This window comes from Lepidochelys olivacea (genome assembly GCF_965140295.1).
Source record: "Lepidochelys olivacea isolate rLepOli2 genome assembly, chromosome: 19".
Classification (NCBI taxonomy): Eukaryota; Metazoa; Chordata; order Testudines; family Cheloniidae; genus Lepidochelys; species Lepidochelys olivacea.
Window position 1 is genome coordinate 9,794,776 of NC_140429.1, and position 13,092 is coordinate 9,807,867.

The 13,092-nt window shown below is 55.3% G+C and overlaps 1 protein-coding gene across 1 annotated transcript in view; it reads right to left on the bottom strand.

Annotated features, from left to right (window-relative positions):
* Positions 1 to 737: 737 nt before the first annotated feature.
* CRYBG2 (crystallin beta-gamma domain containing 2) overlaps positions 738 to 13,092 on the bottom strand; it is a gene marked incomplete at its 5' end in the record, with an annotated part of 32,753 nt that continues 20,398 nt past the window's right edge. The window contains 16 exons of the mRNA XM_084652264.1: positions 738 to 1,997; positions 2,448 to 2,607; positions 3,216 to 3,374; positions 4,204 to 4,327; positions 5,973 to 6,112; positions 6,254 to 6,383; positions 6,995 to 7,107; positions 7,450 to 7,482; positions 7,995 to 8,121; positions 8,454 to 8,596; positions 9,103 to 9,229; positions 9,484 to 9,620; positions 10,029 to 10,064; positions 10,593 to 10,719; positions 10,944 to 11,083; positions 11,688 to 11,844. Coding sequence (XP_084508390.1) covers positions 1,909 to 1,997; positions 2,448 to 2,607; positions 3,216 to 3,374; positions 4,204 to 4,327; positions 5,973 to 6,112; positions 6,254 to 6,383; positions 6,995 to 7,107; positions 7,450 to 7,482; positions 7,995 to 8,121; positions 8,454 to 8,596; positions 9,103 to 9,229; positions 9,484 to 9,620; positions 10,029 to 10,064; positions 10,593 to 10,719; positions 10,944 to 11,083; positions 11,688 to 11,844 — 1,942 coding nt within the window. The 3' untranslated portion in view covers positions 738 to 1,908. The remainder of the gene's footprint in view (positions 1,998 to 2,447; positions 2,608 to 3,215; positions 3,375 to 4,203; positions 4,328 to 5,972; positions 6,113 to 6,253; positions 6,384 to 6,994; positions 7,108 to 7,449; positions 7,483 to 7,994; positions 8,122 to 8,453; positions 8,597 to 9,102; positions 9,230 to 9,483; positions 9,621 to 10,028; positions 10,065 to 10,592; positions 10,720 to 10,943; positions 11,084 to 11,687; positions 11,845 to 13,092) is intronic.

Here is a 13,092-nt window from a genome sequence, read left to right on the forward strand (position 1 = left end):
TATAGATAAAGTGAAATTTTATACAAGCATAGAAATTAAAGGTGGAAAAGACCCTCCCCCACCCCATGCAGTCCATCTCTCTCCTGGTTACTGCAGGATTGTGCTCTGCGGGCCTTTTCTAGTGCTTTGTGTGGCCCAGAGCATGAATGTATATGAAAGAGAGAGTGTGTGTTTGTATAATACAAGTGCAGTCTTGAGCAGCGAAAGCCACAGATCCGCACCTGAAGTTGGGACAGTACATTCAGGAATTGCACAGGTCCAGGGAGACTGAAGTTGGAGTCAGTGAAGGTTGTAGCAGTCAGGCTCAATGTCTAAGGCTGGTGATGCAGGTTTCGGTGCAGACCAGCTGAATGAAGATGCTACTCCAATGACGGTGAAGGAGACTGCACTGCAGCCTGTTGTGGGTTGGAGGTCGAAGCTTCATCAGAGATCTGCTGTGAGGTTCTACTACGTGACATGCTAGAGGGCGAATCAATATCACCTGATGTGGGGACGGCAACTAAACAAGTGCCGGGCAACAGCCAAGTCACTGAAGAGACTAGGGTCATTCAAGGAGCTCGGCCAGAACTACTGAATGGGACAGAGAGGCGTCACCCTGAGCAAAATCTGAGACTTCCTCAGAGCTTCATATGACACACAGACGCCTTATTGACAGGTGGGCTTATTCTCTACACTTAATAAACAGTGTTCAGAGGAGAGCACATGCAGGCTAATAAACAGCACCCTGGAAGCACTGGTTAGTGCTCAGCATAGGAGCAGGAAAGCAGATTTTTATTCCTAGCTCTGTCTGTTGTGGGACCTTGGGGAAGACATTTCACCTCTGTACAGCTCAGTTGCCCCAAATGTAAATTGGGAGCTACTAACCCCATAGGGGATGGTGAGGCTTAGTTCATTAATGTTTATAAAGTGCTTTAAGATGCTCAGCTAGGAAATACTCCCCAGTGATGGATGCTAGCTGGAAATGCAACAAATGATGTACCCTGCAATTGCCACTCTGGACACAAGAGGGCGTGCGCGGCGGCTGCTCCCATGTTGTTAAGGTGTGCAGCTGGTTGTGTGTGCAGTGATCCCTCCCTTGTGTGAAAGGCCCAAGTGCAGTGGTTCTCAAACTTTTGTATTGGTGACCCCTTTCACACAGCTAGCATCTGAGTGCAACCCCCCTTATAAATTAAAAAACACATCTTTTTATATTTAACACTATTATAAATGCTGAAGGCGAAGCGGGGTTTGGGATGGAGGCTGACAGCTCGCGACCCCCCCAAGTAATAACCCCCAGTTTGAGAACCCCTGCCGTAGTGTCTCACGTCCATCCATTGAGCAGCATCTCAGAGACCAGCTCAACGAGTGTGTTAGCGTGCGACTGGTGATACAAACCGAGCACCCAGTCGGAGAGCTGGTGTTAGAAAAGGGATCGTATCTGACACACACATAAATACAGGGGCTTAGGAAGCCATGACAGGGCAGGAGTCTGTGTTTCAGTCTTTGGCGTACAGCCCAAATCAGCCACACCAGAACCGGTTCGGCACCAAATGGCCCATTGCACGGCACTCACGTGTGCACACGGGTACCACATGGCACTTCACAGGTGATTCACTATAGTTCAGGTAGGTCCTGATGAGCCCCTGAATGCTGAAACAGGACAGCCAGTGCCACCTCCACTCCCAGGCAATCCCTGGAATTGACGAAGGGTTGAACTGGAGTAGTCACAACCCTAGAATGGCCAGCGGGCAGAGGAGAGGCTGCAGAGACATGTGCCTGTCCAGGCTCCATTCCAGGGCAGGGGATACTTTCTGGTAGCAGCACCCCTGAACCAGTTTGCAAGGAACCCTGATAACCCAGAAAGACCGTGGGAAGAGCTGGGGGCACTTGGTGGCACCTCCAACAGGATCCAGGCCTGAATGTAAGCTCTTAGAGCACTTGTATGTCCCAGATCTGCGTGGATCTTTCCTCAGCCACGTCCCAGAGGATGGCGTGATCTCGGTCATACAATCTGCCCCCTGCATGGAGAGAGGGGAGAGTCTGATGGGGAAAAGATAGGAGGTATTTTCTCTCTCCCTCTTCCCCGCCCTCTCCTCCACCCCCTGCCAATCTCCCAGCTAGGACCCAGTGCTTTTAGTCACTATTTACAGGAGCTGAGAAATCGCCTCTTTGGTAGCTTAGTGCCCTTATTTTGCCCCTTGGGCTCTGCCACTCGGCCATGTAGCCTCTCCTCTGACCAGTCTCCAATGGGGAAGTAAAAAGCCACGGGTTTTCCCGCTCTGCCCCGCCTTTCGAAGAAACAATTTTCCACCCAAAAACCTTCGTGGCACTGAAATGATCCATCCCCATTGGGCAGGGCTGTCTCTGCCACAGCCAAAGCCCAGAGATTTTGGGAGTGGAATTGAGGACCTGAGAAAGTGCCCTCCTTCCCCCCCTGAATTCAGACGGTGGGCAGGCCCAAGCCTCACCTTTCACATCCAGGATCATGTCCTCAAACATCTGGCTACAGATCCGCCCAAAAGAATCGATTCTCCAGGTCTGGCGGGGAACTCGGCTCTCAGCCCACAGCACCACCTTGGCGCCTTTCCCGGCCAGACCAATCACCTGCAGGCTCATGGTGGGGGCAACCTGAAACCGGCAACAGCCAAACCAGTCAGCCCCTCTGCTACCTCCCATGCCCAGCTCAGGCCTTCCAAGCTCAGACTTGCCATGGCCGTAAGGGACAGGTAAAGTCCAGTGCAAAGTGCCAGGGACATTCCTCCCTGCGATATCAAGTGAGGAACCGATGAAGGGGGGACGTCAGTGCTGGGGGAGCCTTTTTCCAGTGGCACACACTGCTCTCTGCTGGCTGCCCCACACCCCAATGGGCTGGGGAGTAACCCCAGAAACTGAGTACGCAGGTGTGAGTCCTGCCTGGCATGGATCCATTGCAACACACCTCCCTGGGGAGCCATGATCCAGGGGGACCAGCCCCAAACAATCCCTCCAGCTCTGGCGGTTCGGGTGGGGGAATAGTTGAGAAATTAACAAGGTTGCCACGGTAACCACTCACAGCTGTATGCGCATGCAGCAGGGATTGAACCTGGAGATTGAACCTGGGTCGTGGGGTGTGGATCTGGGGTTCTGCTTTGGGCCCATCTCAAGCAGCCTATGACCCATGCAATCCAGGGCTGGTGACATCCCCATGAGTCCCCCCCCGAGTCTCCAGTCACCCACACGCAGGGGCCAGTCCTGACCTGGTTTTTGATGAGCCCCTCCTCGTAGTACCAGATGGAGCTGCTCTGGTCACTCAGGTCCGAGACCACCACGCGTCCTGCTTTCATGTCCTCAACGTCATCTGGGACAGAGAGGAAGAACTGCAGCTCCGCGTTTTTTATCCGGAAGTAGATCCGTCTCTGGAAGGAGACAAACCATGAGCTTCTGCTGCCCCATTTCACAGCATCACTCACAATGGCCACCCTCCTTCTGGTACAGAGCAGCAATTACATGGCTTGGGTCTGTTCATAAGTGAGTATAAAGAGCTGGCTAGTGTAAGGAGAAGCCGGCTAGTGGCCCTGTGCACCACTGCCCTCTACTGGATTGAATCAGAACTGCTCCAAAATGTGTCATAAGCTCCATACTACTAACAGCTAATGGAAATCCTCCTTTAGATCGAGGGGGAAAGTGCTCGGCTTTAGGAGCAGGAAGAGCTGAGTTTTATTCCTGCAGTTGCTATGAAGTTCTGACCATGGCATACACCATATAGAATAAGTGTATTGCCCCGTCCCTTCCTCTTGCAGCTCCAGATGTCCTCAGCACCAGCTGATCAAATCCCCAGACTAGTGCACATCCGTCTACTCCAGCTCGAGTGTAGATGTACCCTTGGCCAAGCCTTCCTATACCAGCTCTATCCACTGAGTGTAACTCGGAATCTCCAGCAAACCCCACTGAATTCCCACTGTGTCCCAGTAAATCCCAGGACATCTTCATGCACTCCCAGTAATCTAAGCACATGCTTTCAGTCCCCTGGGCTCCTGGCCCAAACAGAGAGGGAACAGCCCTCTGGCAAAGTTGTCAGCTCAGTAGGAACAGGGTGGGTTGTGCTGGTGACACATGGCTGTTAGCATCACTTCTGTTACTCCCCCGTTGAGAAGGTGGGCTAGGAAAGAGCAGGGGACTCCCTGTCAGTTTTCCCCTGCTTCCAGCACGTATAGCAGTAAGGGAAGTTTGGTGCCCAGCACTCACCTGCCTGATGGGGTAGAGGGAGCCTATGTGCTGAAGCCCGCTGTAGGTCAGCCAGTTGGTGATCTCTGTAGAGTCCAGCAGCCACTGGCGGCCTCGGAAGTTGCTGTGTTCACACAGCACCCATCTGGGGGGAGGGGAGAGGGAGCAAAGACATTCTGTTACCTTCCCCGTGCGGAAGAATGCTCCAAAGAGTGCACAGGCCCGGAGGGGTGTCGCCCTAGTGCAGGGGTTCTCAAACTTAATTGAACCACGATCCCCTTCTGACAACAGAAATGACTGCACCACCCCAGGAGAGGGGGCCGAAGCCTGAGCCCTGCTACCCCGAGCAGGGGTGCCAAAGCCGAAGCCCAAGGGCTTCAGCTCTGGGCAAGGAGCCTGTATCCTGAGCCCTGACACCCAGGGTGCCCTCGGGCTCAGGCTCAGCCCTGGGCGGTGGGGCTCAGGCTTCAGCTTCAGCCCCAGGCCCCAGCAAGTCTAAGCCAGCCCTGGCGACCCCATTAAAACAGAGTTGCGACCCACTTTGGGGTCCCGACCCACAGTTTGAGAACCACTGCTCTAGAGACCCCACCAAACTCTATGCTCGATTGGGAAGCAGCGTGGATAGCAAGGGACTCGGAGTCAGGACTCTTGGTTTTTCTCCCCAGCTCTTAGAGGGAGCACGGTCTAACTGTTACAGGAGGGGATTAGAAATCAGGGCTCCTGGGTCCAATTACGAGATCGGTGTGTGACCTGGGGCAAGAAGCTCAACTTCCCTATTACGAGCTATTTTTCTATAACTAAATGCACGGATTGACAGCAGCAAAATCTGCACTCAGCACCCGGCCTCTGGGAGCTAAGCTTGTTTGAAAAGGGGTCTCCAGGAATATTTCATCCCACCTTTAATTCAAGGCCAGCCTGCTCTGAGTTAACACCCAGAGGGTGTTACCTGGGGAAATGTCCAGGCTTGTGTGTTTCAAGTTATTCTTTAACCTTCATGTTCTTCCACAACTGGGGCAGGGCTGAGCCACCTGGGAGTGTTTGTCAACCTGTTATTTGGGCCTGGAAGCTGCACAGCCTGGCTTCCTGCCAGCCCGGGGGCAGAGCCAAAACACACCTGCGTAGCTGACGGTCTGATTGGCTGGCATCCCAGTGGGGTCAGATGGGGAGAAGCAAACAGAACGGGTCTGTGCGGGTTCTGGCTCTGGGGAGGAGCCACAGAGGGGGTGCTGAGTCCTTTCCCACAGCACATTGTGAAGGGGAGACCTGGGAGAGGCTTCCCCAGCCTGGCTGGCCTGGGGCAGCGGTGACCAGGCTCATAGTGTCAGCTGTGGGCTGGGCTCTGGCACAGGTTGGGTCTGACTGTCCAGGGCTCAGGAGCTGGTCACAGCCGTCAGGAGGGAGGCAGGGCTTTCCCCGCGGCTCTGAGCGTCGTGTGGAGTGGTTCCCTCAGCATCTGGATACTTCCCTCTATGTGACACGGGTCCAAAGAGAATCACTATCGGTCACTGTCCTGGGTACGTGTCAGGCATCACAGAAAGGTGGCTACCGTTCCCTATTGCTGTGGGGTGACGGAAATCCGAGGTGGGTCACGACTGAGCAGTACTCAGGACGTGTTGTGGGGTACGGTACTGCTGGTTGTGATGGATGCACACCCAGTGGGCAGAAGGTCACTGCTGGGCACTCTTCCTGGTTTATCCAGATGGATCACTATTTCTGGATGTCAGAGGGGGCCCCTGGGAGGTCGCTGGCCCCTATTCTTGGTGTATGCCGGGGGAAGTTCGTTCACTTACATCCCGCCTTTCACGCGCACAGACAGCACGTGGTTATTGAAGCCCTCAGCCTGCAGGCTCCGCACTTCGCTGGTCAGCTCTATCTCCTTCCCTTCGAAACGCTCCAGCCCATGCAGGAAGATCGAGGGCTCCGAGAAAAACTGCAGGAAAAGGGGAAAGAGATGGAAGCAGCGAAGGGGCAGGATGGGGCAGGCAGGGAGGATACACATGGCGATACACAGGCAAAGCCAAGAAACTGCTAAGGGGGATGAGGAGGCAGCATTGGGATTTGAAATACTTACAATTGGGACCTTCTTCAGCGACCGGGTGACCGTGGATGAGACGCAGCCCATGGCGGTGAGCGTCGGATACTCGCCGTCCGATAGAACGTGCTGTTCCCCCTTGAACTCCCAGCCGTCATAGAGAATCCAGCTGGAAGTGAGATGCACCCACAGGAATGATTCTGACCCCAGGGGCCTTTGGGGCAGGCAGGGGACTGGGGTGCAGGCTCCCTGGGCTCTTCCCAAACCCTCCTCCACACTTATGTACCAGTGAGAGGAACTCCCTGCAGCCCCCTCCAAACACAGGGAACCTCACCCCCTCCTCCCCACCTCTTCCCCAGCACACAGCCCTGCCATGCCTCTATCAAACCTGCAAGACACCTGCCTTCCTCCTGAACCTACCAGCCCCCAGGTCCTTCCTCCTGGGACCTGGCAGTCCCCTGCAACTCCCGTCCAGATCCTCCCCACCCCAACCCTCAAGAGCTCATGTGCTTCCCAGCCCACTTGCCAAACACACAGGGCCCATCCCCACAAATCCAGAACTGAAGACCCTGCTCTTCAACTCCCCAAAGAGCCTGCTGGGGCACAGCCCCTAGGGGTTCCTGGCATGATCTCCCATGTTCCCAATCACCCCGTCAGAGCTCTGGGAGGTTCGTGCGGCTGCCAGCATTTCAACGCCAGCTCAGCAGCCCCTGCTTAGTAAATATGGCACGTGGCTCAGAGCATGTGCGGCAGCTCTGGCTGGCCTGATGGACGCGTTACCTGCCTCCGTGGACCCTGCAGGACTGGGGAGTGAAGGCCTCCGGCAGGGACACCTGATCGTCCTCAAAGGAGATGTGATCACTGAGGTAATTGGGATCTGAGAACAGCTGGATCTGGAGAAACCCAGGAGTGAAACTGAATGAACTGGGCCAGCAGGGCACGGGGTCGGGGCTGGGGGAGTGTTAATGGAGATGGGACCCAGGGACGGATACATGCGACTTCTCCAGCAGGCAGCTCGTGGCACCTCGCGAGGCAGCATCCCCCAGCAGCTCAAGCTTGTGCGTCCAACCCAGCACCGAGCTGGCAGAGGCCACAGTGATCTTAACACCCCCACCAAACCAGCATCCGCTCCCAATGACATCCCATTACCAGAGGCACCCAGACCCCAGGGGATGGGCCTGTCAGAAAGGAGAGAGACAAATTACAACCCCACTCCACAGGATCCCACCTCTTACCCTGGAGACAATATGCAGACTGTGCTCCCTGACCTGGAAGAAAACAAGCCACACCTGTTACTGTCTCACCCCGCCTGCGCCAGGGGCTAATACCCCACAGCGGTGAGCACTGCACTCAGATGGGGCCTCAGCAACGCCCATTAACATCTCCCACCACCTGCACCAGGAGCACATGCCCCACACCAGTTCCCTTCACGCCCCAAGGGGGCTTCCCATGGTGTGCTGCAGAGCAAAGGGCCCCGATTTGGAGCAACTTTGTCCCCACACCAAGCACGGGAGGGTCAATACTCCCTGCACTGGGTGTATTGCCCCGGGGCCATCTCCCCTGGCTGGCACTCCCTGTACAGCAGGAAGGCGGATGGCAACAGAGAATCAAGCCCAAAGAACACCGATTGAAGGACTTCTTTTTTTAACACCCCTTGGCCACAGGGCAAGGGCAAGGGCAAGGCAGGGTGCGACTCTTTTGCCCAGAGGGGCAGGCAATTGGGGTGATGTGGGCTCCCTCACAGGGGGCAGGTGTATGGGGAGACACAGGGCTCCCTCACCTGGAGGACAGGTTGCACTGAGGAGATCCGGCTGTCACTGGCTCCCCAGTCTTCGCAGTTCCGATACACTCCTTTCTCCAGGATGTACTGCTCGCCTGAGAAGTTCGTGTTCTCATAGGCCACCCACCTGGCCAGAGAAATGGAACAGGGTGACTTAGACACCCATCCAGCTCTCAATGCACCCTGCCAATCATGCAGTGTTGCACGTGGGGGAGTATTACTTCCTTACCCCAGTGGTGATCAGCCCTGAAGCATGTGGATTCCTACCCCAGTCCTTAGCACAAATGTTCCTGCTGGTCACTAAGTTACCCAGCACTGGATTTGCCAAGACCCTAAACTCCTTTCCCCTCTTCTATATTGAAGCTGTCTCCCTTGTTCCCTGATACAGCACTGTCCCCGCCGCCCCCGCACCCGCAGCCCACAGTGCAGCCTCACCCCGCCCTTCCCCAGGGCTCTCACACTCCACTCAGCACGTGGATGGACTGGGTTGTGATTCCATAGCTGGCCAGCTCCACGTCGGGCAGCGCTTCGCTTAGCTCCACACTGGGCCCATCCTGGAAGTCCTTGGCCTCAAAGAGCACCAGCGCCGGGTCTGAGAAGTCCTGTGGGAAGAGGGGAACTCTCTCTCAGTCTGTCTGTCTGCCTGACTCCCTCCTCGGTGTGTCACTGCTTGGCGGTGGGTGCCACTGGGCCACGGCAGGCTCCCTCCACAAACACAACCTGGGTCCCTAGTGGTGCTGGATGCGGCAGGTGATGGAGAATAGGATAACCACTAAGTCACCGGTTCAAATCCAGCCTGAACCGTTGTTACCGGCTGGTGCCGTGTGTGTAATGAGTTTGGTGGGTCTTCTGAGTCCCACTGGGACAGGTGTCCACAGCACAAAAGCTACTGGCACTGCTTGGCACCCTTCTGGACAGTGGTCTCAGAGAGGGCAAGGGCTGGATAGATAAAGGCGCTGAACTCCCCTGGCACTCTGACTTCGGCTGAGGCATGTGGGCGGGCAGTGTGGGAGAGCCGGCCCTGCCCAGGCTGGCGTGGGTAAAGGAGGTGGCAATCCAGCCGTCTGCTGTCAAACACCCTGCCGGCCCCGCAGCTTGCTCCTCTCACCGTCCGGATCAGCCGTAAGGACACCAGCTCGTCGTTGTAGCCGCCCCACTGTGTCCAGTCATGGTATTCGCCTTCCTCCAGCAGATACTGGTGGCCCCGGAACCCCTCCTTCTCGTAGCCGACCCAGCTGAGGGAACGGAGACAGACAAGCAGTCAGTTCCGTCACGCACCTTCTGGGCCCACATTCACCCCCAGGCTATTGAGATGCTTCTCCTATTGCTAGGGGCACTCCTTTCCCCTTTGTGTATGGGGGCACCTCACCCAGAACAGCTCCTGGGCTTGGAGACCCCGGTCTCCTTCACCTTGGACTTTGGCCACCAGAGCACTTTGCAATGACGACAATCTCACCCTCTGGTCTCTGCAGTTCCTCCATACACTCACCAGCCCCCCAGGATGCGCAGAGACCCCATTGTGGACATCACAGGGCCCTGGCTGTTCTCCTGCTTCTTCAGAGCATAGATGTCTCGGTTCACTTCGCAGCTGTGGCCCTGGAAACATGCCTTCTCATAGATCACTGCCTGGAGAGACACAGGAATCACATGGCGATTGTGGAACCTCAGATCCAGACCTAGTGACTCCTGCAGGGGTAGGTCGGGACTGGAGTAGCTGGGAACTCCCCCACAGCCAGTGCTCCTGCCCCATTCCCTACAGCGCCCCCTACTGGAAGAGGCTGGAGTTGCGGGAGCACTGCCACAGCCAGTCTTCTGACACCATGCTCTATAGTCACTCCTCCTAGCAACAGCTGGGAGTGGGTTGTGAGCAGTCCCTCAGCCCATCTCTTGGAGTGATCCCCAACAGCACCTCCTGATGGGAGTGGCTGGTTCCACAGCAGCTGTGAGCACTCTGGACACCCTTCCCTTTGCGAACTGATCCTTTCACCTGATCAGTTTTAGGGCCCTGGCTCAGCAAGTCCCTTCCTCTCTTACCTTGGGCTCCCCAGGTTTCTCTACAGCAGGGCAGCCCTGAAACAAGAGGAAACCAGAATGAGAGCTCAGAGAATTGCCCGGCAGAGAGCAAGAGAGTGAAGCAGGCCACAGATGCAAGGCTCAAACCAGACAAGCTAAGGGCTTGGGGCTCAAAAGCTACTGAAGTCAAATCAGGCTGATTTATAGTCTTGTAAGGAAGGATGGGGCTGTGTGTGAGCTTCAGCTTGTCTTCTGGCTTGATGAGACACCTGCCATGTGCAGCCCTGGGGATTCAGAGTGTTCCTGCTTCGTTCCAGTCTCCACAGTGCACTGGCCATTTCACTAGGTCCCAGACACCTTTCCAAAAACGCAGCTCAGGACAAACCATCTCCGTCAGGGGAGGTTCAAATGCCAACGGTGGTCGCCATCTTTTATAAGATATGCTTGATCCTGATACAAGGCTGTCTAACATTTTGTGAGAAACCAGTCACTACTTTTGCACCATTCTATCTGAGAAGGGACAGAGTGATTAGCTGGTAGCACCCCCCAATGGGAGGGTGGGAGGCACCAGTGCCAAGCACTCACCAGTTTAATAGGATGCATAGAGCAGACGGAAGGGTCCTTCGCACCCCAGGCTTTTAAATTGGGATACCCGCCAGGTTCCAAAACATAGGGGTCGTCATCAAAGAAGGGTCTGGAGTAAATCAGCCACCTGGAGGACAGCGAGAAAACAATTAGATATGGACAAGCCATGGGCCTGACCCATTGCTCTATGAACAAAATGTGAGTCTTTCCACTGACTTCAAAGGTCATTGGATCGGGCTCCTTCTCTGGTTTACGTCTCCCCTGCAATTCCCTGTGTCGCACTGGGAAGCCAAAGCAGGAAGAGAGGAACCCCCACCCCCAGATCCCAGCATCACAGTATGCATGTCTTACAGGCCAGAGTGGACAATGATGGAAGAGGCCTTCAAGGGCTGGCCACAGATCCGGGTGTCTTCTGAGGAATCCGTGAACCTCACTTTTGTGCCTTCTCCATTCTCCTCAGTAAACAAACTGATCTCGGGGATCCGATAATCCTGCAACAGGAGACAGCAGCCTGCTAGCCAGCAGGGACTAAAGTACTCTTCATCTCTCCCCGAGCTTGTGCTAAGAACCACCCCAGGGAAACCTATCCCGGCCTCCAATCAAATGCCAGCTGCTTCACTAATTTAGATCCCAAAAAACAAGTTAAGATCAACTTCCATCAAGGGCTTTTTCTCAGGTTGTGGAGAAGGAGTTCGATGACATTTTAGATTCTCTTCCAAATGGACCCAAAAGCCCTAGAGATTCCAAGAATCTGCCTTGTAAAAAAATCCAGGGCTCCATCTCTGACGTTACTCTTATTATTGGCCTCATCATTGTCTATGTTGACCTCCTCCAACAAACGCTTCCATGGCCAACGATCTCATCATTCCACTTCCATTGGCACTGCCCTAGTGCATAGCCCTCCCTCGCACTCTGCTCCCACTCCAGCTGCCATGCATGCCCTTCTGCTGGGCCTGCGCCACAAACTTCACGGGCGTTGGGTCTACGGTTTGGGCCCAACTCTACTGAACATCCCATTGCTTTGGAGGAGGGGAAGCGTTTTCCAAGAGGATCAAACCCACCCGGAGAGCAGCCTCAATGGGGTCCCGCACTTACCCTCACCACCCTCTTGAAGGAGCCGATGCGGAAGGGCGCGTTCTCAGGCACCTCCCCGTCTTTCCGATAGGCTGTCCATGGATTATTGATCTCCACATCCCCCTCGGCCAGCACACACTTCCGCCCGTGGAATCGCGGCTTCTCGTACATCACCCAGCTGGAGGGAGCAAAGCGCATGGGAGGGGGGTCTTGCACTGAGAGCACTGCAGGGTAACCGTGCTGCCTGCCAGCAGAGCCTCTGACCCTGTGCCCGACTTGGGAGTCCAGCACCGCTTGCCTGCCCACTGGGACCCCGACCGGGCAAAGGGAACCCTAGTGCTCATGTGGTGTCCCAGCGGTGTCAGTGGGTCTCTGTGTAGGATAAAGGGTCTTACCCATGAGGATGACTTTGCAGCATCAGGGCCTTGGACAGTAAGCCGGGGTCAACACACAGCGGGGAGCAAACCAGGGGAATAACCAAGGAGACCCGATTAAACAGTGAGCTGATAATCAAGAGACTGTTAAATTCCCAGCAGAATAGTAGAACCTGGATAATAATCAGAGGGATCAGTGCAAGCCCAAGCTGAGCCACTGTTTAAAGTCCCCCCGTCATGGGGTTTCCAGAGAGTGACCAGAGCCCTGGATTTAGTCTTTGGCTGCGAGGGCATTTTATCAGTGACCAGGGCACTAGTTTCTAACCACCAAGATTAGGGCCGAGACATGTTCAGTGCTGTGCGCTCCCTGCCCCAAGGAGCTCACAATCTAAATAGACCCAGCCAACAAAGGTAGGAGACAGGAAGGATTATTCTCCGCACTGGTGAAACAAGGCATAGAGATTTCTTGCCCAAGACCTCACTGGGAACCAGTGGCGGAGCCGGGAATGGAGCCCTCATCTCCTGAGTCCCAGCTCAGTGCCTTAACCTCCCTCTCCAGTGCTGGAGAGTTGCCCGAATGTGGGGATTGGGGTTCTCATGCAAGCTGAGCTGGGCAGCTTCCTACGGGTCACAGACTCATAGACGCTAAGGCTGGGGGCACCATCGGGATCATCTAGTCTGACCTGCTTATGGCAGGCAACAGAACCTCCCCCACCCATTCCTGTAGTAGGTCCCTAGCCGCTGGTCGAGTTCCTGAAGTCCTCAGAGCTTGATTCAAGTTACTGAGAATCCACCAGTTACTCGAGTTCAAACCAGCAAGCGACCCATGGCCCATGCTGCAGAGGAAGGTGAAAACCCCCAGGGGTCTCAGCCAATCTGATCTGGGAGAAAATTCCTTCTTGATCCCAAAGACGGCAACCAGTTTGATCCCGACCCCCCCACCAGCCAGACACCTGGGAAAGAATTCTGTGTAGTAACTCAGAGCCCTCCCCATCTAGCGTCCCATCTCTGGCCATTCGAGGTGTTTGCTACTAGCAGTCGCAGATGGGCCA